The sequence below is a fragment of the Centropristis striata genome, chromosome 4 (genome assembly GCF_030273125.1).
Source record: "Centropristis striata isolate RG_2023a ecotype Rhode Island chromosome 4, C.striata_1.0, whole genome shotgun sequence".
Taxonomy (NCBI): domain Eukaryota; kingdom Metazoa; phylum Chordata; class Actinopteri; order Perciformes; family Serranidae; genus Centropristis; species Centropristis striata.
The window spans coordinates 25,207,834-25,234,739 of NC_081520.1; the positions used below are offsets into that span (position 1 = coordinate 25,207,834).

Genomic DNA, 26,906 nt, shown 5'->3' on the forward strand with positions numbered 1-26,906 from the left:
ATGGAGTTGTTCGGGCTGTGGATACCTGTTTGGGGCTCTCTGATGTTAGCTGAAGTCATGTGGTCTCTACCCGTGGATCAGGATCAGAGGCCGAGGCCTGAGGATGTGGAGCTGGCTGAGGTGTGTCGACGACTGTCTTCATTGTTTATATTACAAAGAGTTCATCTCTTTAGAACTGTTGCCGCTTATAATTTACATGATTAATGTGACTTTGGTTGTGCAGAAACTTGTGGCAAAAATTGCTGCAAACTGTAACCAATGCTGTTACTCTGCTTTTATTTAAAAAGGTAATACTGCACATATTTGATGCTGGATCTTAATGCACATGTTTTCTTACTTACATTACAGTGTATGTATTGTTATTTCCAAATGTATCACTATTGAACCAAATGTTCCACTTTTTGCTTATTTTTGAAGTGTAGGAAAGGTAATTGGCTAACTGTACATGGATTATGTAGCACAGATATATTATGTACCCACATGGAACCAGGTCACAGCACCTTTCAAATGATGGATTCATGTTGAAGTTGGATAGAGAAAAGAATAATTAGGCATTCCTCTGGTTCCAAATTGCAGCTCTTTCTGCTTATCCACTTCTCAATTATCTCAACATCCTTATCTAACCTTTATGCTCCTTATCTCCCTCTTTGCAATCAATATGTTGTACATTTAATAGGGATATAGATGCAGGATCATTTTGACTTTTACTAGGATTCACCCTATCTATGTCCTTCATGAAGTAGACTGAATAATTCTTGTTTGTCTTTGTAGCACATGTGAGTCTGAAAAAAGCCCACAAGCATTAAAGGAACAGTTCACCCCCAAATCAAAAAGACAGATTTTATCTGTAGTGCTATTTATCTATCTAGCTGGTTTTGGTGTGAGTTGCCGAGTGCTGTTATGTCTGCTTTCTCTTGAATATAATGGAACTATATGACACTCAGACCTTGTTGCAAGCAGTTTCATGTAGGAACTTTTTTCTTTCTACCAAACTATACTAGACATGTATCACTACGCAGAGGGGAATGGCATCACTGAGCCAGCTAATGTCACAGCTTATGCAAGGAAGACACTGTTAATGTTCACATCTTGTGCTGTCACAATCACCAGAAACTTGTTCATGAGTAAATGCATGCTTCCTTCTGCGCAGTGGTACAGTTAGCAGGTGTACAGGTGCATCTCAATAAATTAGAATATCATAGAAAAGTTTATTTATGTCAGTAATTAAATTCAAAAAGTGAAAACATCACATTATATAGATCCATTACACACAATGAAACATTACATGTGTTAATTTATTTAATTTATTCTAATTAAAATGATTATGGCTTATATCATGAAGAACTAAAATTCAGTGTCTCAAAAAATTTGAATATTACAAAAGACCAATTTTAAAAAGTATGTTAAATATGGAAATGTTGGCCTCTGGAAAGTATGTCCATCTATATGACTCAATACGTTGTTAGGGCTATTTGACTTGAACTACTGGACTTTTCCATGATATTCTAATGTATTGAGATGCAAATGTAATTTGGTAGAAAGAAAGCAGTTCCTATGAAACTGCTCACAGCAAGCTCTGTGGATTGTCCCGAGTAACCAGGTAATGATTTCTGAAAAGAGACATTGCTGTTGAGCTTTTCAAATGCTTTGAGCACAAGCCAAGTATAATCTAGTTCCATTATAGTCAAGAGAAGGCAGGCATCTCTACAGCTGATATCTCCAACACTCAATAAATATATAGCACGATAAGTAAGAGACAAAATATACATCTTCAAGGTTAACTGTCCCTTTAACCTCACATCAAACAGACATGGCTAAATCTCTCTATGTCATATTCCAATACTTTAACTTACCAGAGAAAAAAAAACCTCTCAACAACAGGGATATCTCAGGAGGTTTTACAACCTGAGCCCCAGAGGCAGAGTGTCAGGGAGAAGGATCAGGTCCACGTCAGCCATGGAGGAGAAGATCAGAGAGATGCAAAACTTCTTTGGTCTGACAGAGACCGGTCAGCTGGACTCTCACACCCTGGATGTGATGAGGGAGCCCAGGTGTGGAGTTCCAGATGTGGAAAACTTCAGCTTTTATCCTGGAAAGCCAAAATGGAAGAGCCACACCATCACATACATGTGAGAGGTGTTGTTTTTACCGATTACATAATCATTTTGATTTTTAAATTTAATTTAGCTGCGTTGCTCCTACCATCTCATGTTCCTGTATCCGTCTTTGGCTCTGCAGGATCGCCAAATACACTCCAGACATGAAGAGAGAGGATGTGGAAAAGTCTCTTCGTTCAGCCCTGAAGATGTGGAGTGACGAAGCACCGCTGAGGTTCATCAAAGTCAACCATGGCAAAGCTGATATAGTCTTCTCCTTCGCCCGCAGAAGTAAATCTGAAAATCACTTCAGAAGAATTATTATATTAGCCAAGATAGACTCAAAACAGAGGTACCATCTTATTCAAAGTGTCTTTTCTGTTGCAGCTCATGGAGATTTCTTTCCCTTTGATGGGCCCCGGGGTGTGCTGGCTCATGCCTTTCAGCCAGGACAGGGGATAGGAGGAGACGTGCACTTTGATGAGGATGAAACATGGACGGCAGGGAGACAAGGTTTGTCGGAACGAAATACAGTTTGCAGATTGTCAAAACACTGCAATCATTGTCCTTTATGTTCCTGGTTGAAGATGATCATTATTTTATTACAAAGTAAAAGAATGCCTAAAATACTGTGTAGCCAATGTGAAAGTGCTTTGAACTGCATTCTGCAAAACAGGTTTTACTACCTTTTAGTTACTCAAGTACAGTAGTTAAGTATAATTTTGATGTACTTGTACTTTACTAAAGTATTTCAATATAGGTAACTTTATACTTCAACGGCAAATATTTTAGCATTTAGCTGACATCTTTAGTTACTAGTTACATTTCAGGTCAAGATTTAACAGGTAAAATATATTAATTTATAATGTGTATATGTTTATAAATAGAATCACATAAAAGTATATTAAGTAGTTAGATTAAGCTGTACCTTGACAATAGTAAAATGCTGCTAACATTATCAATATCTATAATAATAGTCCAACAATATATCTAGAATATATAAAACAATCTGAGGGGCTCCATTCTGCACAATGGTTAATTTTACTTCTGATACTTGAGGTTCATTTTGATGCTGATACTTTTATACTTTTACTGAAGTAAGTTTCGAATGCAGGACTTTTCCTTTAGTGGAGTGATTCTGCAGTGTAGTATTGGAACTTTTAGTCAAGTAAGTGATCTGAATACTTCTTCCACCACTGACCATGTGTGTACTTCTACTGGTGCTGCTGTTGTTGTGTCACTTCTTGTTCTAAATGAGTATTTTCACTTTTAACACTAAATACATTTTGCTGATAAAACTTGTACCTTTATTTACTGTATGTACAATTATGACTGCAGGACTTTTTTGTCAATGTATGAGCCACAATTGGGAGCAAATAACTGTTCTAAGTTAAAAACTTTCAACATGCCTTAACAGCTGTCTGAAACAGTCTGAAATCACCTTTTGTAATGTCATCACTGGGTGGTTAAAGTGCAACATACCTGAGATGTTTAAACCCACAGACGGCAGTTTGGTCTACAGTGTGATTTTGTGTCAAGTGGACTAAAACGACTTCTTGTCTGTTGCTGTATTTCAGGTTACAGCCTGTTCGCTGTTGCAGCTCATGAGCTTGGACACTCACTGGGTTTGACTCACTCAGCAGATCCCTCTGCTATCATGTACCCCAATTACAGGTATCAGAGTCGCACACAGTACTCTCTATCCAAAGATGACGTGTTGGGGATCCAATCGCTGTATGGTGAGGAGAAAATAAAACATGCAGAGGGATTATTTGTACAAAATGGAAATAAAATGATCAGCGAATATGACATTATAATGTATAATATCACATGTAATGCACTTGGTTCCAATGTTTCTTAGGAAAACCCACAAGAAAAGAAGAAACACAACAAGCCCCCAAAAAGTGTGACCCCAACTTTTCTTTTGATGCAGCAACATTGATTGGAAATGAGATAGTTTTCTTTAAGAACAGGTACAAAATATCTCAAAAATGTTTTATATTATGATTGCAAAAGAGCTTCGCTATGTTTGAGCTGCAACTGAGTCTGCATATTGTTTCAACTTAGGTACATGTGGATGAGAACAACACAGACAACGTATTGGAATCGCCTGACAGAGAGCCACAGCAGCGCATATTTACCCAGCATCAGTTCTCACGTCGATGCCGCTTATGACATCCCTGCCAAAGGCGTGGCGTACATATTCACTGGTAGAGTAATGGGCAGTCTGCAAAGCATTACTTAGGCCTTGTCAGCATGACATGGCTGGATTTCCTGCAAGGGGGGGAACACAATGTTGCGCCCAAATTACAGCCTTGTGCAACTTAAGTGTTGCAGTTCATGCAAGAGGCTCATTGAGTTTGGCAGCGCTTGTGGTATGTTGCTGTTTTTCATAGTGTCCCAAAATGCAGTGACACGGCTGTGTTTTTCCAGGTCATAAGTACTGGGTGGTTCAGCAGCTTAAGATGAAAAGTCATGCTGGCTCCATCCATGAATACGGCTTCTCCTCCAGAGTCGGGCAGGTTGATGCTGCCGTGCATGTTAGTGAATATGGGAAAACAGTCTTCTTCACTGGAGATGTTTATTACAGGTAACTTTTTAATGCAAACTTGCTTCACATTGAAATTATTTTCTGTTTTGCTCAAATATTTTTACATTAAAAGTCAACAAGAAAACTCAGAAATCAAAACAAGTTGATAAATATTTTCAATGTATTTACCACTTTTACTTTAAACATCACTATAAAGGCAGTAAATTGGTTTGTAGGACAGCTGTCTCCTAAAAATGACATTCCCTTACAACAAAACAAGACCGTCTGGCCCCAAGACTGACCCCATATGTTGTTTGTACAGCGGCTTATTACAATCCGTGTTTATGTTTATTGTTAGGCGGTGACCTCTTGCGGCCATAGCAATTATGAGGGAAGCCAAGGCGGAAGCAAGGATACAGTATAAAGACTGATATGGTCCACTTAGGGCAGGGGGAGTGCTGGTGCATGAGTCAAACAAACACAGGATTTACACCCCTATTTGTGTCCTGTGTGGAACCAAAAGCCACTTTTTTTAAATTGGCGTACTTAAGTAACTTAAGTAAAGTAACTGACCTCACATGTGTGATGAACTTAACTTGCAACTTAAGTTTCATAGCAAAAGCAGTTATTTTAAACCAAAGCATGATCTATTTCAATTCACAACGTTAAAACTGCACCCATATTCTGGGAGAAAATGCATTTCCTTTGAATGCTACTTGAGAATGCAGTTTTGTTGTTTGAGGATATCAGATAGTCCAATTGATCAGAAAAAAGGTTACACAATGGCTCATCAGCTGATTTTGTAATCAGCAAATGCTCTGTACCCAAACAGCAAATTCATTCCAGAATAGAAAAAATATTTAATAACTTGAACTGGATGAACAACATTATAGATAAAAATACTGCCATTCTCATACAAAAAAAAGATTAAGATTTCCTTTATTAGTCCCACAACGGGGGAACTTTCAAGAATTACAGCAGCAAAGTGGACAGCAAAAAAACAATAAATAGTAAACAGCAGTATAAACTAGAAATATAAGCAAATAAAAAAGTAAAAACTAAAGTATTAACAATTTACAATATAAACAAGTAGAAATATGGAAAGTTTTAACAATTAAAACAAAAATAATAAAAAAGGAACATTATATACAATGCAGATAGAGTCAACAGTTGGATATGGACCATTGCATAGAGAATATTGCGCATATAAATTAAATCATAGAAATATTGTACAGTGTTAACAGTGCAGTGATTGTCAACGGTAAAAAAGGCAGATATATATACTGTGTACATATATATATATTTAAATGATCTAACTTCAGGTATGATGAGCGCAGGAGAAGGATGGATCCCGGCTTCCCCAGACTCATCCGAACAGACTGGCCCGGAGTCCCGAGAAAGGTCGACGCAGCCTTTAAGTTAGATGGTAAACAAAAAGAGAAAATCTGTCACAGTTTATGGTCATGAACTTTGTATAATGTGGACCTGAGCAGCAGGATACAAATAGAACCCAACTGAAATAGAAGTTGTAATTTCTTGTTTTTACCGTGTTTAGGTGGTAGACGGGTGGGGTTTACCACACTGGACACACTTTTATACTGAAAACACCATTCGCCCCAGTTTTAGAATGTGTGTTACTCAAGTAGAAATCTTGTGTTTACAGCTTTGTTGTTTTCATTGCATCTCATTTGTTCTGAAACATGAGGAGATAAAACACTTTTTGTATGATTTTCTGTTGACAGGTAGCATCTTTCTCTTCAGTGGGACAAAATCATACCAGTATGACTTCAAACGAAACCAGGTGCTGAAGATTATTTCAGCAAATTCTTGGCTCGGGTGTTGATACAGTGGATACAGTGGTGGGCAAGGAACTGAGAATACATACTATATTTAGTTCAGAAGAACTGCTAGAGTTGTGAAACTGAGATAATAAGTATGTAACATAAAGCATCATATATTTGACTGCATTGTTACAGTTTGGATTTTTTTCGGTCTGTGTGTGTGTGTGTGTGTGTGTGTGTGTGTGTGTGTGTGTGTACACTTGTATGTAAATCACATATCACATGACCTCTGACCTCTCTCTTGGTTATAATGGTATATATATATATATTATGTGTGAAGATATACAGTACCCCCAATTTATAATGTGAATATCAATATTAAATGTGCATTCTGTAATTAAAACTATCTCATGACTACATGATATTAGTAACTTAATATGTCTTCTTAAAGTGAACTCAATATAATGTAATATTTGATTTAAAATCATTCATTCATTCTACCTCTTTTTATACATTCTGTGCAGCTATTTGGTGGTGTAAAAATTACAATATTTCACTCTGAAATAAGTACAAGTGTAACATAAAGTGACAATACTTGCATGATTTTATTCAGAAATAAGGTTTGCATCAGACAAACGTGTACAAGTAGAAAGGTAGGTGCAAATGAACAGTTTCTGTCCAGTCAGTTGATCCTGTGTTATTGGACATAAACCTTAGAGCTTTAATCAAAGCCTAAGATAATGTCATGTGACAGGAGTTCACTGCACACATTAGGCTCATGTTCACTGAACAAACTGGACTGTGGCCACTTTATATTAAATGTTTGGATCATTAAGAGTGTATTTACAAAAAAAAAAGCCATTCTTGAAATTTATGTACATAATAGAAAAAGGTGATTTATGAAAATACGAAAAAATAATCATATATTTAAAACAACTCAACACCACTTCAACTCATATTCCCTGGTTTGCATAAAAAATTATATTGATAAATAAATAAAACAGAGATAAGTTTCTTTACAAATGAACCCCTTGAATTTCAAACACCAGAATTTTTATTGGATAACTGAAGCAAAGCAGGCTTGTTTCCGTGGTGTGCTCAATTGCAGCTCACTGTTTGATTTTGACTGATAAAAAACACTTGCATACACAATGCATTTACCCATTACTCTTAGTTTAATGGACTGTGCACATGTGACAAATGATACAAACACATCAGAAGGTAAATTATACAGGTGGGAAGAAACAGCAGCTGAAAGCATCTCATTAGAGAAAAAGGTGACAAACGGAAGAAAACACAATTAAACTGCTTCACAGATGTTTTGTGAGTGAAGTATAAACTGATCACATGATCTCCTCCCACTGTGTTATCAGAGGGGGCCTCTGTTTACTCATCCCCATTCTGGCACAGGGGCGTGCGCACAAAGCGGACATCACGTACTATTATTCAGCTCAGAGCAATAAAACCTCAGGCTGTCAAGGTGGCTCTATAAGAGGAGAGTGGATGGAGAGAAGAAAACATTTTAATAGGATGTCTGTTGCTGATTTTTGGATTGTGCTGCTGGGTTGTTTAGCCCTGTGTCATGCAGCACCTACCGTTGCTCCAACAGTTTCACCAGAGGACCAAGCCCTGGCAGAGGTAACGCAGTATACATTTTGCATTAATGTTAACCAACAATTTGATTAGAGAGGGACATCTTGCATTTAAAGTCAGAGGCGAGACAGGTTGTAAAAAGTCTTTAATGAAATATGAATCTTTTGTGATAAAATCATCCCTCTTCTCCTGGTGTCAGGGATACATTTCTCGGTTCTACGATGATGTTGGGCTTACAAACTCCTCAGTGCGAAGTATCACAATAAACTCCTTCAGCGATGATCTAGAGGCCATGCAAGCTTTCTTTGGCCTGGAGGTAATTACAATGGACGAATGAAAGCTGACAAATTATTCATACTATTAATCATTTGGCGAATGGCAAAAGGGTAATATTTTTTAAGGCTCACTTAAAAAACATTTAAGATTTTGCTACCTCAAATCATCATTTGACAATCAGGTGACTGGTGTTTTGAACAACGAGACTGTGGAGGTGATGAAGGCACCTAGGTGCGGAGTGTCAGACATCAGCCGTTATGGACACTTCCATGGGAAACCCAAATGGAATAAAAGGCAGATTACATACAGGTAACTGGAAGCCATTGACAATACTTGGATATTTAAATGCTGCTCATCGTTATAACATCCTGTATGATATGATTTGAACAGGATCACTCAGTACACTCCAGATCTGACCCGGAGTCAGGTGGATTCAACCATTGCTCGGGCCTTCCAGCTCTACAGCGATGTCATCCCTCTGGACTTTAGGCAGATCAACAGCGGTACTGCGGACATCATGATCCTCTTCAAGGGTGGATGTAAGTCTGGATTGAATAAGAGGTTCTTAAAGAGCCAGTTGATCCTTTTCTCTGCATGCAATTACTTTCTTTAGATCACATTATTATCCTTGTCCTGTTGCAGATCATGGGGACTTTTACCCTTTTGACGGGGCGGGTGGAGTCTTGGCTCATGCAAACTCTCCTGGACAAGGTCAGGGAGGGGACACACACTTTGATGATGATGAAACCTGGACTCTTACCCCAAGAGGTCAACACACTCTTAAGCTGCACTGTCCACTGGAGAAGAAGTGTATAATCTGTGTAGTTACCACAGATAATCTTTCTCTATCTCATTCCATGTTTATCAGTCTGATTTGTTCTTTATTTGTTGTGTTAGGTGTGAATCTGCTGCTGGTAGCAGCCCATGAGTTTGGCCACGCTCTGGGCCTGGATCACTCCAGGGACAAACGTGCACTAATGTACCCCACTTATCAGTATGTCAACACAAACGGATACAGGCTGCCAGATGATGACAGGCGCGGGGTTCAAGCCCTTTATGGTGAGCAAAAACATCAGATTACTGATTCACAGTAATGCCAGATTAAATTATAATCATCATTCCAGACGCTGCAGAAGGAAAACCAAGTTGATTATCTCTAATTTATGGCTTCATCTGAGATATGTGACAGCATCTTCTGTTCAAGCAATAAACAACTCACCTATGAATGAATGCTATGTGCTGTAGTGGCAATGTTCTACTTCCAATTCCCTGCAGGGGAATTAAATGGAATCCTTTTGTGTATTCATTGTGGTTTATGACATTCAGATTGAATGTCATAAACCATAAATAAAGATTTCTGAAAGTGCTTTTTATATTATTTATACTGCTAGTTGAACATCATAGAGTTTTGATTTTGCCAATCCATCTCTCAGGTAGCCGTACACCAGTGCCTACAACAGCACCGAAACCTAAACCTACTCCTCCTGGTCCGAACCCTGGTCCAGAGCCAGAAGAACCAACAGAGGATCCAAACCCTGACCCTCTGCCCAACCCCCGAGATGAGCAGTGCAGCAGAGAGCTGGTGTTTGACGCTGCCACCTCTGTCAGGGGAGACCTGTACTTCTTCAAAAACGGGTACGTTTTGAATGTGTGACGATCTTGTTGAAACTTGTTTGATTGGGAATCTTTTAACATTTTAAATCATAATCCTTCCTAGATACTACTGGAGGAAGAGTACACTTGTCAATGGAATCCGTTTAACCAAAGTGAGCAGAAAATGGTCACAAATCAACTCCGTCGATGCTGCTTTTGAAGTCCCATACAAGGATGCAATGTATCTTTTTGAAGGTAAAGTTCATAATAGGGGTTTTGTTGGGTTTAAATATTAGCTTCAGTTAACTACATGACTTAATAACTTCCAACTGTCTCTCTTCAGGTCGTCAGTACTGGGGCATAAGGGCTTATGCAAAAACAGTCATGTCAGGCTATCCAAAGCCCCTCACCAGCCTGGGTCTGCCCTCTTCAGTCAGCAAGGTGGATGCAGCCGTCTATGAGCCGACTACTAGAAAAACATTCATTTTTGTGAATAACCAGTATTGGAGGTGAGTGTTGGTCATGATTAAGCAGTTCATTTATTTATAATATTCCCATTGTTCTTCAGTTGATGAAAATTAATATAAACATACATACATATCTGCAAAGCATTTCTAATAGGCTCTCTTTTTTCTATTGTAGCTATGATGAGGCAAGAAACCGAATGGACTCTGGATACCCACGATACATCGTTTGGGATTTCCCTGGCATAGGCTCCAAAGTTGATGCAGTATTTGAGAATTATGGTAAGAAATGTCATTCAATTAATTTACTGAACCCATTTCATACAAGTCAAGAGCGTCCTTTGGTGAGAATGACACAAAAGCATCAATATCATCATCAAGCTATAGTCCAGAGACGGTAAGGCTAGCTAAGCTTAGTGTAGCTTAGCATAAAAACTGGAAGCAGGGGGAAATGGCGAGCCTGGCTCTCAAAATCATAAGGGAGTTGCGTGGCAGACTATTTATTGGCCCTGCATTTTGATGTTTTAGTATGTCAAGTATATTTAATATTGTTATTATATTTATTAATAATGGTATATCAGCCAGCTGTTCTCAAAAACAACAAAAAAAAGCTCTGATAAACCCATTTAGTTCCAGATGTAGTAGAGCTAAACGAAGAGTAGATATTGGACTTACCTTCACCAGGTGTCAAGAAACATGACTCCTAATGAAGGCTAATGTTACTCTGCATCTGCTTGATGTTTAAACATGCACATATAACAACTACACAAGGGGACTGTAATATAAGTTGTTTACAAGATAAGTTCTGTGTCAGTTTTATGTTTAAAGTTTTGCTTTCCTAAATGGCCAAAGGTTAAAATTTAATTTGCAACTTATAATTGCATACTTGCATATTAACTGAAATGTCTCTCCCACAGGATATCTTTATTTCTCAAATGGCCCCAGACAGAGGGAATACTACCTGCCACAGAAGAGGGTGATGCGTTTACTGCTCAACTTCGGCTGGCTCAACTGCTACTGAGAGCTAACAGAAACACAACTGTCAAAATGTGTAATATATGACCGCATTTAGCATTAAAAACACATGAATAATAGTATTACATGGTGTATTTTAAGGGGAACAGTTCTGTTGATGTTTTGCAAATAACAGGATGGCACTGAGACAAAGGTCAGTGACTGATTATAATCCGATCAATTCTGTAAATAAACTTTGACCTGCTTTAAAAAAATGTTTTTTCTGTGTGGAAATTACAAAAGTATGTACTGAGGGTGAATGTATTTGCTTGGAGATGTTACTCATTTCAGTGATGCAGAAATTGTACAATCTGGGATGTAAAATAAGGGGTTAACAGTTGTCCTTTGAACACATCACAGGGTTACAAATAAAGATCTCCCCTGCAATTTCACAGTTCCTTCTAGCCATAACAAGGCCCAACTTGCAAAGTAGGCCTATTCATATTTGGATACATCAACTTGGGTTACACAGTAACAAAATATGAGCCATTAGTTGTTCTTGATCATGTTTCTTGATCATGTTTCAACTGTTTTGAAATACTCCTGTTTTTTCCCTGGATGCTGCAATTTTAGAATTAGAACCACAGGGCTTGTTTAGTGCAACTTTAGCCACATTAAAGGAAATCCAATATAGAAAGAGAGTTGAGTCACTGCTGTTTTCATGAACAGGGATAAATTAAGGGTTTTATAGGATAACGGTTGAAGCACAAAACAAACCATCAGGTGATCAGTGCAGAAGATACATTTAGCAAGAGTAAGGGACCTGAATAAGGGTTCACCAGGTTTTGAGATCAGTGAACCTTATGCTTCCAACCCAGTACATTGGAGGTGATCTTCACAGCACTACCCAACAGCTAAATCTCTTTTGAGACACAAAGACCCCCCATGTTTAAGATAATCCCAACACCAGCAGAAAGCAGTTCAACTGAAGAGGGAGGTTTTTGGATTATCCAGACCAGGATATTGTTTCTGAAAAATAAAAATGTTGCTGTAATTTTACAATTCTGTGAACACCACACAATAAATGACATTCATCTAAACTGTACTCGGAAAGACGTATAAAAGTTAGAAACGTGTCAACTAAACTCAGCAGATAAAATCAGCATGTTTTTACCACAAGCTAGGGTTAATTGAGAACAACCCTTTTTGCCATGTGAGTGAAACATTAATCATGAGTTTCTGGTTGTCTTAAGTAAAGACTGGTGAACTTTTTAAGGGAAAACTAACCCTTTTATTGCCTGCTACCATACCAGAATGACAGAAAATAGGCAATAATTCTAGTATACTGTAATTTAATTTGGAGATGTTGATGTCTCATTACACAGTAAATCTCATTACACATAACTCAGTTTGTCTCTGTTTCTGACAGAGTCAAATTCACCCATGATTTTAAAGGACTTTTTAGACCTTCTTGGTTGTGGGTGTGGCATATTTATGCTGTGCAATATGTCCCTGTAATCTGTGTTTTGTTCTCTGCACATAACACAACCACACAGCCATTTAGGTCAGTACCACATAGGCTACTGTAGGTCATTTTACAATGATGGCAGATAGGGAAAGAGCCTTTGGAAACACTAAAGGTGCTAGATAGAAGAAAATTTGAAAATTGCAGAGAATGTGTTTTTTAGGGTCAAGTTGGACATAAACAGAATTTTTCAGACTAACTATGGATGTATAATGTTGTTGAAGATCAGCTATGACAGGAATTTGATACACTAGTTAGCCTGCAAAAAACACCCAAACTTGGTTCTAGATATTCTGTGGCCGGTTGAAAAGGAATTTAACAACACTTAAAGACTACTCTCATGCCAAGTGACCTGTATGGACCTGCCAAGTTTAGTTACATTTCTTAAAGACTTTCTTTAGAACACACAGTGCTTATGTTAACATGCAGAGGGACACACTGACACACATAATGTCAAGCAGCCTATAATTTGGGCCCATTTAAAGTATTTTTTCAACATCTACAAACTTTTTACTTTTTAATATTTTATTGGGAACTTTATTTCACAGGTTCAAAACCTTCTTCATAAAACTGCTGTGCCAGTTTTGCATTTCGTAAGTGTTTATGGTTTCTTCTGTCTCTCATGTAGATTGTGTTGGAAGAAGCTTTTTCAACATCTACAAACTTTTTACTTTTTAATATTTTATTGGGAACTTTATTTCACAGGTTCAAAACCTTTTTTGAGGTGTATTTTAACTACAAGTGTGTCATTTCCATTTACTATATGATTTTCATCTGAAATGCTCCACTGTGTGTAAAATGTTAATGTGTTAAATGGAATACGGGTACATTATTTTGTCAATTTCACAAAAGCGCTTCAAAACAACTAAACCGGATGTCCGTTAAAAAATGCTCCCGGGAATAGTGTCCGGTCGAAGCCACGGACTTTCGTTCCTTCTACGAACATCTTTCCCTCGTCAAAACACGCGTTTTGAACTATTTTACTAATATATTTCTTCCTTACACAGCTCCATTGTGTAGTTTTATTCCGACCGAAGCTGCTGCTAGGTCTTAAACGTTAGCACGTAGCCACTCTGTATGTAAACAAAGCCATGAAGACGACAGAAGGTTCCGGTTGACACACGGAAACAAACAAACCGGAGCACCAACTAGAAGAAGTGGGTTTGCTGGTTTGCTGCAGTTTCACTGAGGTGTGTGTTGGTGTGTGTGTTTTCTTTAAGCTCATCGTTACTCTTACTCTGTTACTAGCAGCTCAGAGTAATTAGCCAGTCTTCGCTTCACTATAGCAGCTTTTGCAGTTTTCTGCTTGTGTTGCTTGGTTACAGTCGCACAGTACAGTAATGCTAATGTTATTGTAGCTAAAGCAGACAGAAAGTGATAATACGTGTATTGTTCATGTGTTTGCTGTCTACAGGTCCCCGTCTCCTATGGATTCACTCAACAGTTTTGAATCTGAGATGGAGGCTGATGGACAGGGGAACTACTCTCTGTTTCCTGCGCTGGACAGCATAGCAAGTCTGTCTGGGACAGCTGAGACTCTCGAGAGGTTGTTGCAAATAATGTTGCGTTTAAAACATTTCATTATACTGTAGAAACTTCCTGTGAAATCTCACTGCTTAATTTATAGACGTAGAAAATACACCGTACAAGATTACTCATAGGAGTTTAATTTGAGAGCTGATATCTAGCCATTTTCAGTGGTTTTCTTGATAATGATTTTGGTTATTATCAAGAAAACCGTTGAAAATGGCTAGATATCAGCTCTTAAGTTAAACTCTTATGAGCTATTTTTGTTGTTATCATTATATTTGCCCAACAGTACCTTTTAGTTGTACCAGGCATGGAACAATATATGCCATAAAATGGTGATATTTTACAAGTAATGGTTTTTAAAGTGCCATTAAATAAAATAATATTGCACTGGATGATATTCTTATTTGCAGTGAACCAGCCAGTGAAATTGCAGAGAAGCCAAACCTCACATGGCTGGATGCTGCACAGGTATCTGCCGTTCATTTCTCATATTTAATTTTGGTGCTGTTAATAACATCTACCACAAAAACTGCTGTGCCAGTTTTGCATTTCGTAAGTGTTTATGGTTTCTTCTGTCTCTCATGTAGATTGTGTTGGAAGAAGCTGGACGTCCCATGCACATAAAGGAGATAAAACAGAGAATAATCGACCGGGGACTTGTTCAATCCAAGTACAGCAAACTTCCCAAATTACTGCACAACTTGTTGCACATGCTCTAAGCTTAAACATGAATCATTAATTTCTGGAGTAGACTTGCAAACTTGTTGCTGGGTCTACATTTAGACTCTTGTTGTTCTCTTCCTGGCAGTGCAAAATCAAGCCTGGAGGCTGTTATGTACCGTGAGGTAAGGAGAATGTTAAAGAAGCAGTCTTACAGCAACCTCTGCTGCTGAGTATAATAACTTGCATCTCCATTGAACATTTGTTAGTCCAGCTGACACAGCACATGCATCATCTGTATTACTTTGTGTTTATATATTTCTATTTTTTTCTCCATGTTTTTCCATCCTGCTTCTTTACCTTTTATTTTACGACTTTTAAAAGAGGCAGACATTACTGCGCTGTATTCAGAACAAAAGATGCTCAGATGCAGAAGCCTTGAACCTGCTGTATCTATCATTGGTGGAATTAATCTAAAATAACCCCCCAGCTATTGGGAATCAAATTTGGCTTTTCTAGCCCCGTGCATTGGCCTCAGTCTCACGTTATGTTTCAGACACAAAAAGGCAGCAGGAGATTCAAGAGGATTGAGAACAGAAACGGAGTCTTTGCACTGCTGGTGAGTTAAATGGGACACTAAATGCCAATTTCACACAAAAAGTTCTGAAAATACATTTGACCTTTTAGGCCAGAATATTGGTCATGAATAAATACCGAGGTGTTGCTGCTGTTCACATGAGATCTGGGTCTAAAATCTAGTTTGATAATATAGAAATGTAGGAGCAGGGTTTTTGCAGCGTGGATTAGCTGCTATCTTGCACTCTGATAAGCTGATGGTGTAATGTTAGAGGATCTCTGCTATCTATTTCCTTATCATATGAAAATCCTATTAAAGGCCATGAAGGATAATACATCTGCTTGATCCAGAAATGGAGAATTTTAACTCATAATATCTTATAACTACAGCACAGCGCGAATAGTCTTATAATAATCTTTTATTTTATATAGGCATAATTGGGAATTCTGGGTTGATACAAATAATTAATAATAATAATTTGGCTTATTGCTAATGTTTTTTATTGTTATTTATTTTGTTGTTATGTATTACTAGGGAAACAATTTATTGTTTCATTAGTAATTGTAATATTTAATATAAAAACAAAAACTGAAATGTTTTAAAAGACTGTTTTGTTCAAGTCAGAAACTGAAGTGATGGTGTAAATTTTGCGCTGGCTAAATGAGAACATCAGATAAACATGGTGAATGTCATGTAATTTGCCGATTGCAGCCGACAGGGTGAATACAGGTTGATGCTGATGTTCAGCTGATATTTTTGTGCATCTTTCTACTTAAACTACTACACTAGCAATGCCTACACCACAGAAGCTGATCACTTAAGCTGAGCAGTGTCAGGCCTGTTTTAAATGATGTCGGACAACTCATTTGCACAGCATATCATCAGTGTTTCAGTATAAAAAGGGACATAGGAGGGAAAAACCTCACAGAGGGGTGCTGAGATGAATTAAGAGTTGACATAATATCTTTATTTAAATTACTTTAGTTTTGTGCACATTTTATTTTCAATAACTTTCATTATTTGTCATACAGCGGTTTCGGTGTAAGCTCCATCAGTGTTATTTTATCTTTTGCATCTTGTATTTTCATCCCTCATCCTGCAGGACATGCATGCATCAGCCTCAGGTACTCCTGATGCACATGAACAGACCTCTGTCTCTTATCTTTCCTCACAGACTGATGAGGAGAGGCAGCAGGCCCTGCAGGCTTTCACTGCACAGACTTTCCTCGGCTCTCCGCAGCAGAATACCCTCTCCAGTTCCGGCTCAGGTGCCTCGGGGCCCGCCTTCCCATCCCCCACTAGTTCCTCAGAGCACAGGACCAAGATGAAGAGGGGTCCACGAAAAAACCAGAATGAAAAATACCGACTGAAGTACCTTAGACTGCGCAAAGCTGCCCGCGCCATGATATTTGTGAGTCAACTATTGACTCTTGAGAATCTATTGCTAGTTACATATATGGCATGATATTGTTGCACAGCTCATTCTCAGTATTACTGTTTCACCTGCAGGAGAATGCAGCTCTCTGTGATGAAGTTGCCCACTTAGAAGAGAAGTTTCTGAGAGCTAAAGAGGAGCGGAGGTGAGTCGATTTTATCCAGTTTTTTACTCTTGTTGTGATCCTAAAAATTGGTCTCAATGATACCTGCAACTTCACATCACCTTTAAACAATGTCAAAAACAAATGATTTATTCACATTTGTATTAATTGTCATTTCCAGGTTTTTACTGAGGTCATTGTTGCAGTATCAGTCTTTATCAGAGGGGGAGATACTGCCAACACCAAGCTCAAGCTCTCACCCGCCTGTGCCACCTGCAGCATTAACCTCCGGTCCTGCAGCAGCTTCAAGTCTGTCTGTGGGACATAACCTGGTGTCAGTGGTGTCCACTGGGGAAGAGGGACCTCTTAAAAAACCCAAGAAGGAAAGGAAAGAGCGAGGCAAGGAAAACGGAAAGGATGAACGTGAGTGTCATGGTCATGTATTAATTCAGATAAATAGATACTTTATTCATCCCAATGGAGAAATCAAGTATCCAGCAGCAGCTAACAATAAAGTGCAGACAAGCAACACAATTAACAGGTAATAAATAAAACAATAACAAGTCAGTCAGATGCATATTTAAACCCAATGATGCTTTAAATTAGGCAGAACTGAAAGATAGAGAAAGAGGTGAACAGATGGTGCTTGAGGAGTTTTTTGAAGGAGTCCAGAGATGCAGCATTGCAGATTTCACCTGGGAGAGAGGTCTAGGGTGGGGCCTGCATCGTGAAGACACAAACTCCAAAAGTTTTCAGTTTGGTGCTTACTTGGAACCCCTAACAGGACTCCATTGCAGTAGTGTAGGCAGGAGGTGATAAAGACATGAGTGAGGGTGTCTACCTCAGAGCCAGGGGAGTGAGGGTCAGAGTCTGGAGATGTTTTTTAGGAGGAAGAAAGCTGTTTTTATGACCAATTTGATGTGGGATTGGAAGGAGAGGGTGGAGTCCAGATTGACACCCAGGTTGCGGACTTCGGGGGATGGAGCAGCCATCACAGTGAGGAGGAGATTCAAACTAGAAGGGCCTTCAAAGAGCGCAGACCTCCACCAAGACATTCCCTATGTCACAATGTAACCGTTGCTACTTGAGGGGATCTTTGGGAACTTTTTTTTCTGATTATTGCAAGACCAAAAAAATCCCTATCTCGCAATGGTAATGAAAGTGAAAAATAATTCTGGCCCGTGATTTGTATCAGCTCCTGAATTTAATGGGTTCTTCTTTGGCCCATGTTACAACCTTCCACCAAGTTCTATGACAATTGGGTTCGGATTGATCTTTCAAGAAAGATGGCCCTTACTTTATTATTTCATGTTATTTCAGTACCAAAGAAGATCTCTAAGAAGAGAAAACTCACAGACGGGTCTCGGAAACTGGTGCAGCCCATTGCTCTGGACTCATCTGGTCGTCCCGTTTTTCCCATCGTACTGGGAGGTTTAACGGTCTACAGCCTTGGAGAGGTCAGTGTCATGTCATAGCTTTATTATCCCTGTTTATTGCTAGTTTTCAGTACACAACAGCCTCTCTTAAAGCTCACACAAACCCATCAATGCAAACTTTTGTCTGCTCTCCAGATCATCACAGATAGAATGTTGTTCCACGATGAGTGTGCCATCTACCCAGTGGGCTTCTGCAGCACTCGAGTCTTTGCCAGCATGAAAAACCCTGACCAGCAGTGCCTCTACACCTGCCAAATCAAGGATGGGGGAGCAGGTCCACAGGTATTGTATATTGAACTTTAGATCCAAGTGAATACAACAACATAAGGGACTGTGCAAAAGTTTTTAGGCAGGTGTGAAAAAATGCTGTTAGATAAGAATGCTTTTAATAATAGAAATTGTAATATATTCTTAAATCAATGAACAAAATGCAAAGTGAGCGAACAGAAGAAAAATCTATATCAAATCAATGTTTGGTGTGACCACCCTTTGCCTTCAAACCAACATCAATGCTTCTAGGCATTATTTTTCACACCTGCCTAAGACTTCTGCACAGTACTGTACCTTGCTGAATCAGTCTTGTGTTTGATTTGAAATGGTGTGAACAAAATCGCATTTCAATCCAATATCATCCCCCACAGTTTGAGATTGTGCCTGAAGAAGATCCTCAGAATGCCATCGTGGCTTCCTCGGCCCTCAAGTGCCACTCCAACCTCCTGAAAGCCATTGCGTCTGTCAGGTATCACAGTTCACCACAAGCTTGTATGTCCATAACAAATATATTCAGAAAGCCATGTTTTTTGTGACTTTGTAATTTAATAATAAACTCTTTCAACATGTTTTTTTCTTCTTAGTTCCAAGTCTGTGGTGCTCATCGTGCCGTCCGGGGCCGACTTCTTTGGCTTCTCACACCCCACCATCCAGAATCTCATCCAGAGCTGTCCTGGAGCACGCAAATGTAGCAAGTAAGTTCAATACACGACATGTGGTTAACATGCACAATATCATTTAAGGATATGAATAATATTTGTTTTCATGTTTTTAAAGCGTCTTCCATTTCAGCTGTGAAGCAGAAGACTTGTTGTGCTTAGTAATGTTTTTATACTAAAACAAAACCTGACTGTAGGTTGCGTTATAATTAAACCAAAAGAACTATAAGAGTGTACACAGAGGTCATGTAATTACAATAAATATTATGTAATCAAACACATTTTTTGCCATATGCATAGCCTAAAGATGAAGATGATAATATTTCTAGATGACATATAAACCACCATATTTATCATTTAAAAACTTTCAATAATAGGAAAACATTTTCACTTCATTGAAACATGCTGACATGCTGGTAATGAATTAATATTTTGTTTGGATCTGATTTATGTAGTATATTATTTAGCCAGTAATCCAAAGTAACCTTTCCACCTGCAGCTAAACGATACAAAGAGCAGGGTTCCTGAAAGTGCTGGAAAACTTTGAAAGCACTTGACTTTTAAAGTGGTGTTTAAAATGTCCTTAGATTTTGAATAAGGTGAATGGAACTGAATCAATTTATAGGATTACATTAATCTATTTAGAAACGTGTGACATATAAATCTTTGTTGTTTTAACTTGTCAGCCTTCTGTAGGAAGCTCTCACAGAACATAAATTTAATTGTTTATTGCACAATAACAACTCATTTAATGTGATGATTTTCAGCAGTGGGGGTAAAGGGTTATATGTTCCATGGATGGTGTGCATGTGTAAATATCAATCAGCAATTTAGAGAGTATAAAAATGGTACTTGACTGCAAAACATGCTTTACATCCAGTGTTTCCCACAGGATTGTATGAGACTATGACTAAGACTATTGCATTTTTTTTTTTCATACTGTGGTGGATTCTGTTAACACAGCTGTGTGCTTTTATTTTGAAAGCTACATGTGTTTAACGCCAGGAAGTAATTCATAGGTTAGTAATTAATACTAACAGTGTACAGATTTTAGCCTTTTGGGATTAAAACAACTTTTAATTGACACTCCAAGGAGGTGTACTCACTTTGAACTCGTATTGGCCTCTGTAAATGTAGTCCTTATTAAAGTCTCTCCAGGCTACTCACATTTGAAATGCTAAAGTCTTTACCACCAAGAAGCTTGAGCTTTTCTTTTATTATTTATTGAGTTTACTTGTTTATTATTTTTTTAAATATATAGAATGGAATAGGCTTTATGTGCTTCCATTATGTATTCATAAGTGAATGATTGTGAAAATGCAGTAAAATAACGTTTACCGGAACATTGCTTTTATTTTGAAGGCGGGGCTAACACGTTGTTACCGTAATGCTTAGTAAATACATGCTCTGGGAAAACAAGTGGAGGCTGACTGATCACCGCTACTAAATTAATGTAGCAGAAGCCCTGTAATGTATGCAGTTTATATAAATATGGATTTTAACAGTTTTAAGGTGCTGGAAAAAAGTTCTTGAATATGACTTTGAACAAGGTTTATGAACTTGAAGACAAAATATTCTATTTCATTAATTATTGCACAATAAATCATGTTAACTTATTCTACATAATAGATTTAGGCAGCTTACATTCACTATGAGTTTAGATTTCTTGATAAATAATTTTTTTTTAATTGTTTTTTCTAAAGCTACCGGTGGATACGTTTTGAGGTGTGTCGCCCTGGTGACGGCCAGGTCCCTCACAGCCTATCAGAGGACGACGCCTCAGTCAACTTTGAGGCCTACCAGAGACACCAGGGCTTCGAGGAGAACATCAAGACGGAGCATATAACAGGTTAAATATCTACCTACTACCTTTGTTTTGTTACATTTACAGGATATTGATTATTGCTTGTACTGTATAAGCATTACAGGCCATCCTGGTTCCTGTGTGCTCATCACACTGATATGAACCAGGGTATCCTTCAGGTTTAACAGCACGGCTTGTAGCGAGGAGGTTACGGGTTACAATCTCTTGGTGGGAAACAATATAAAAAATGCTTCTTCTTTCCTGACAACTGCTGTCAAAATGTCGGAGCAAAAAGGAGAAGCTGCTCCAGTGGAGCCACTCAGTTATGGTTTGTTCAACTCGAGTGTCTGTGAATAACTCTCCTTACCAATGGTGGAAGACATCCTCAGGGCTTATACTTTGGTAACAGCACTAATACTTTAGTGTAGAAATACTCTGATACAAGTGAGTGTTAGCATCAAAATGTAATAATTTAATACATTTATATCCGACTTGGGAATTTCCCACTTGGATCAGTAAAATTTGATCTTAACTGATAATAATATGTCATTATTTATTTGTTGATTGTATTTTGTGTTATTAATCTGAACCTGCAAATTGATTAAAGCTGTTAAATAAATATGTTGGATTAAAATGTACAATATTTCCCTCTGAGATGTAGATGAGTAGAAGTATAAAGTAGCAGAAAATGGAAATACTCAATTAAAAGAACCTCAGAATTGTCCTTATTAAGTGTTTAAGTGAATGTACTTAGTTACTTTTCATCTCTACTCCTTTCAAGCCTCTGCTGTGAACATATCATAAAATAAAGGTTAACTGAAAATTAGGATTTTAAAGTAAAAGTGTTGCCAAAATGCCAGAAACTTTACAGTAGTTGTAGTTTTTGTTTTGAATCTCATACTGTTTATCCATCATTCCTCAGGTCAGACACCGCAGTCCCCTGGCTCTTCTCATCAGCTCCACCTGACCTCCCCGACCATGAAACCCTCTACCTCATATTTCAGCTCCTGATTCTGGAAGTGTTAAGTCGTACATTTACGCAATTCTCCTGAACTTGGTGTTTTTCCACCTTTTCCTTTTGGTTCAATAACTCAGAAAACAGTCTCGAACAGCATCACCTGGGGATAGTTGATGCTTATATACTGGAAAGTTTGTACATAGCATACCAATAGCAACATGAACACAACAGCTCTATATTATATCTGCTGAATTTTAGTCCCAGTTGAGTCCAACTTTTTTTTACTAATTGATAATTGCACAAAAAATGTGGAAAAAAAAAAAAGTTATGTTTTCCCATGGCCAGGTTTCGGTTCGTGGCACACTGTTGCATTGTGATTTAACTATTGTTGCCCTTTTTTCAACTTGAAACAATTTCATTACATTTCCAACTGTTGCAGTAATGCAGTAAAAGCACTGGCTCTGAATGTAACAGGCCCACACAAAATTAGTTGCTCATTTGTGATTTATTCATGAAAATTGTGCAAAGTTCATAAAGACACATTTGTGTTGTAAACTTAATCATTCGGAGTTTTGTTCAAATAAAGTATTCGTCGTGTCTTTCTACAACAAGTCCAGCAATCATTGGCAGTAGTTATAACAGCATAGATTGTAAACAGAAATATAAAAAATTATATACACCCATTCGCCACAAAGGTATCAACACTCCAAGAGGCACTTTCCAACACTTAATGGCAGTTTTAGCCTAGTAGCATTATTCTTCATTCTGATGAGCTAAGATACAAACATTTTGGATGCTGCATGAAAATGGTCTACTCTGGTAAAATGGACATAAAATACATGCAAAGAAAATCTTTCAGTATGCAAATGACGTTGATTGTAGACAAATGTTTGCTCAGCAATTTGTGGGATCTGGCACTGCCCCACTCTGAGATGATTTACATATGACTAAAACAAATTCATTGTCAAGAGTTAAACCATCAAAACTAACTGATAATCACGTATAAGAAAAATCCCTTCATCGAAAATGCCCTTTAAGTACCTTCATTTCTATTAAAAACAAAGAATATTTGCTAAACGACTCATTTTCACAGTGTCATCAATTTCTGGACTTCATTGCACAATTTGGGTCACGTCTGTCTTATCAGCTCACTTAGACCCAAAGGAAAAAAAGGCACATTTATAATCACTTTTTCTTCTTACAATCTTGAGTTGCCTTTGGCTTGAGGGCGGCTGACAATAAATGGAGGCGCAGGTAAAATGCCACCATCGCTGTAGATTGGACAGGCTTTAAAGTCGCAGGGCCAGTCGCTCCATGCATATCTGAGGGCAACTACTTCATCAGTAGGTGGACACAGGCTGGTAGATACCATGACAGTGGTCGCGTCCCACTGCATGATGGGAGCTGGAATCCAGGAGAACTTCCCACATGGAGCCTGATTCTCTGTGCAGCAGATCTTAAAATTGAAATAAAGAGAGAAAATCACTGATTGGAGCTTATTTATTGAGCAAGGTTTTTATGTTTAAGACATGATTAGAGTAAACCTGGCCTATATCTGATGGTTTTTAACTCTCTGAACCCCAAGAAGTTTGAGGTGTATTTTTTCCACATGACTGGTGGTCTCAGCTGAGTTGTTAATGGTTTCCCAGCTGCAACGGGGAGTGCAGAATTTAATATTTCACAAAAGTTTTATTTTAAATAAGACATGAAGAATAAAGTGATTTCAATCAAATATCTCTATTTAAGCTTAGATTTGGTCATATTCCCTGATAGAATTCATCGCACATGATTCATTCTAGAACCACAGAAAATTAAAAAATCTGGCGATAATTCCAGCTTGTAACAGTTCTGGAGTAATTTGGTTATTTTTTAAAAGATAAAACATGTCTTTCAACCTGTTGGAAGGTCATTGGTTTCAGATGATTAATAGCATTTTTTGTTTGTCAGCTTGGTTGCCAAAGCGTGTGGTGCCAGCCTTACCTCAAAGATGTCCTTAGACGATGTAACAGACACTTTCTGGTCGTAGGTAATGTTGATATCTGTTTGAGTGGCCATGACTTGGGTGGGGAAAGGTCCCTGGTAGGATACGTCCTCATTATAAGCCACTGCCCTTGCTCCCAACGTCAGTCTGTAGGCTACATCCTGCTTGTCTTGGGGATGGATCCTGAAACAATAAAAACAAAGACTCTCATCACTTGAACAAACATCATGGAAGACCAGGAGGTTTAAATTCAATTGAGTATGCATCACTTTGAAATATAAAAGCAGGTCACATCTTCATTTGCAAACTTTTAATGAAGAAAGAAACGGCAGAAAGCTGATTCCCCGTTGGTCTTTCAGTCTTCGGTCCATTAGGAAAGTCTGTTGATGTGTGAATAATGCTGTGTCTTGGCAGCACATCAGGGGCAAGTCCATGAAAAGTTTTGTAGATGTTTTTATTATGATCTTAAATTCTATCCAAAGACAAACTGAAAGCTGAAGCAGAGACATTTGAACAGCTGAGCTCTTTGGTTCAATTTAAACACTTTCAGCAACATTTTGTGCTTCAAAATAAACTCTAAAGGTCAAACCTGTTATTGTTGTTAAAATAGTGAGTTGAACATGGAATCCTGGCTTGTAACAATTTTTGATCAACCTACGTGAAACAGTTCCTAAAGTGGTACTATTTGTAAATCACACATAGCTATCAATAATTACCTGTATAATGTGCGGTACAGATTTGCTATGAGTACATATAATCACCACCCTTACGTGCCATAGGGTGATTTTTCATCTGGTAAATCCAAAGCCACGGCCATGAAGGTCTTCGGCATCAGGGAATTGGGAACATAGCCGACGTCGGCCGTCTGGTGCCAGCGTATCTCTGGAAAGCCGTCATATTTGGATCCTTTTTTGTCGGTGGACAGCTGCAAGTACAAAGAAATTCTGCATATGATCTATGATACATTCCCAGCGTTTCAGAGGAGAATACTGCAAATTTTTTCACGATTTTAAAACCACATTTGATTCATATTTGGCTGGGTGTTTGATAACACATTTTCTGTGGTTGGAAAACTCAGACCACATGTGTACTTTTGCTTTAGCTGACTAAAATACTAACATACCTGAACAAACCCAAAGGGGAAGTCGGGAGCTGTCTCCCCGCCTGAGCCCTGGTGAAACGCCATCCTCCAGTCACCAATCATAGCAGGGAAGGAACAGTTGTACTTGTCTTGATGATAGTAAGTATTTGCCTCCCCTGGAAGTGACACATAGGTATACTATAGATGCATGATTTGCATACATGTGGCTACACTGAACATTATGTTACCAGCGCAGGTAGTCTTACCTTGGTACCAGATGGCTCCTTTAATGGTCATGTTGAGCAGCGGATGGATCATTGAATTCCACAGGACTGAATTCTCTTTAGGACTGGGAGATTATATTGTGCAAAAAGTAGCAACAGTACAGTTAGTGCAAGCTAACCTTTCTTGGTGATGACACAAAACTACTAAGAGCACAAGAAAAACGTTATTTTACTTTTATGTGTGTCAGTTTCTACATACATTTTGTGACAGGCTAGCCGTATTGTGTTTATTTATTTATTTTTACGTCTTTACCCGCTGTTAGCTTCCTCTAGTAGTCCACACTTCTGCAGTGCTCTTGACGATGACCAGACTTCAACAGGTGTGCCTCCCCAACAGGACTCCACCAGTCCTATGGGGTACTGCAGCTTGTCATACAAGTAACGTCCAAAAAGCCAGCAGACCGCAGAGAAGTTTGCCAGAGCTGGAAACACACCTGCCTGTTAATCAGTCCATCCCCAGAATGCAAGTAGGTGGTGGTACACACATAAACAAATAGCAACATGCTTGAAGCTGTCACCATAACAAAACACTAGCCTGGATTAAGGAACACATTTAATCTATGCATGCAAGACTTACTTGCTGGCGGCACAGACCAGGGAAGTTCTACTTGAATCAAATCAATCAGCTCAGTTTCACTGGTATTCAAGGATGCCATAAAAGTCCTCACATGAGGATACTTCTCTGCAGTTTTCAGCTCCTCTGTTGCATTGAAAATCTATTGGGAGAAAGAACGAATGCAAGAGTTGGTATCCAAATCAACCCCACAAACAGGTTTCTACTACACATTTATGTTTGTGTGATGAGCTCATGAGATAGACAGACAGGTGGCTCAGCCTACCATTGATGTTGTAAACCACATGTTGCTCTGCCCTCCACACAGCCAAACATCTCCAAACAGCACATCTGTCAGGACGGCTGCATCATTCTCAGCGACTGCTATCACAGTGTAGGGACCGCCAGCTTCAACAGGGTCAAGGGTGATTTTCCAAATACCTGTGAACAAAGTCAATGATGCATAAACTGTAAAAATACTGTTGGGAAGTCCCTCCTGCTGTCTCGGAGGCCAACATCACCAGTCTGACATTGCTTTCCACTCGGCATCACATACAGTTCTTTTAAACCACCCTAAAACACATTGACCCACATTCATGGACTCCATTATTCGTTTTGTGTTAAACTGAGTTCATTAAATTATGTTTAACTATGTCCCTTGTGTATGTCAACTACCTCATTTTCACATTCTCTGAGTCAGTTTCTCACAGCGACTGAATTCATAAGTGGTAGTTGTTCCCTTTATTTAAGGGTCTAACAG

General features: G+C 38.5%; 2 protein-coding genes across 4 annotated transcripts in view; one reads left to right on the plus strand and one right to left on the minus strand.

Annotated features, from left to right (window-relative positions):
* tbrg1 (transforming growth factor beta regulator 1) lies at positions 1-22,858 on the plus strand. Of its 3 annotated transcripts, XM_059330883.1 has the most exons (32): positions 1-120; positions 1,882-2,129; positions 2,239-2,387; positions 2,484-2,609; positions 3,674-3,835; positions 3,958-4,069; positions 4,164-4,306; positions 4,530-4,686; positions 5,949-6,052; positions 7,996-8,045; positions 8,200-8,316; positions 8,458-8,585; positions 8,667-8,815; positions 8,919-9,044; positions 9,174-9,335; positions 9,710-9,911; positions 9,994-10,124; positions 10,213-10,378; positions 10,512-10,615; positions 14,184-14,373; positions 14,768-14,813; positions 14,933-15,015; positions 15,154-15,190; positions 16,757-16,993; positions 17,092-17,162; positions 17,302-17,543; positions 18,441-18,577; positions 18,692-18,838; positions 19,198-19,295; positions 19,411-19,521; positions 21,189-21,334; positions 22,212-22,858. In XM_059330883.1, exons 1-32 carry the CDS (start codon positions 1-3, stop codon positions 22,298-22,300), a joined length of 4,290 nt encoding a protein of 1,429 aa, XP_059186866.1. In that variant the 3' UTR covers positions 22,301-22,858. The 3 variants fall into 3 exon arrangements, with proteins under 3 accessions (XP_059186866.1, XP_059186868.1, XP_059186869.1); XM_059330885.1 differs by lacking the exons at positions 1-120; positions 1,882-2,129; positions 2,239-2,387; ... (14 more) ...; positions 10,213-10,378; positions 10,512-10,615 and adding exons at positions 13,713-14,002; positions 15,562-15,624 and having other exon boundaries at positions 14,227-14,358; positions 14,756-14,813; XM_059330886.1 differs by lacking the exons at positions 1-120; positions 1,882-2,129; positions 2,239-2,387; ... (14 more) ...; positions 10,213-10,378; positions 10,512-10,615 and adding exons at positions 13,713-13,969; positions 15,562-15,624 and having other exon boundaries at positions 14,227-14,358; positions 14,756-14,813.
* LOC131969717 (sialate O-acetylesterase-like) overlaps positions 22,734-26,906 on the minus strand; it is a 5,865-nt gene continuing 1,692 nt past the window's right edge. Inside the window, exons 3-10 of the mRNA XM_059330887.1 lie at positions 26,433-26,587; positions 26,171-26,309; positions 25,847-26,015; positions 25,576-25,658; positions 25,352-25,485; positions 24,999-25,153; positions 24,228-24,411; positions 22,734-23,703 (exon numbers count right to left, since the gene is read on the minus strand). Of these exons, the coding sequence (XP_059186870.1) occupies positions 23,446-23,703; positions 24,228-24,411; positions 24,999-25,153; positions 25,352-25,485; positions 25,576-25,658; positions 25,847-26,015; positions 26,171-26,309; positions 26,433-26,587 (1,277 nt within the window). The 3' untranslated portion in view covers positions 22,734-23,445. The remainder of the gene's footprint in view (positions 23,704-24,227; positions 24,412-24,998; positions 25,154-25,351; positions 25,486-25,575; positions 25,659-25,846; positions 26,016-26,170; positions 26,310-26,432; positions 26,588-26,906) is intronic.

Excerpts from the sequence above, each read along its gene's own strand:
- tbrg1 (XM_059330883.1), top strand. The coding sequence starts at position 1 with ATGGAGTTGTTCGGGCTGTGGATACCTGTTTGGGGCTCTCTGATGTTA. Across the intron at positions 4,687-5,948 it reads ACTGGAGATGTTTATTACAG|GTATGATGAGCGCAGGAGAA; the intron begins GTAACTTTTTAA and ends ATCTAACTTCAG. Across the intron at positions 8,317-8,457 it reads AAGCTTTCTTTGGCCTGGAG|GTGACTGGTGTTTTGAACAA; the intron begins GTAATTACAATG and ends TTTGACAATCAG.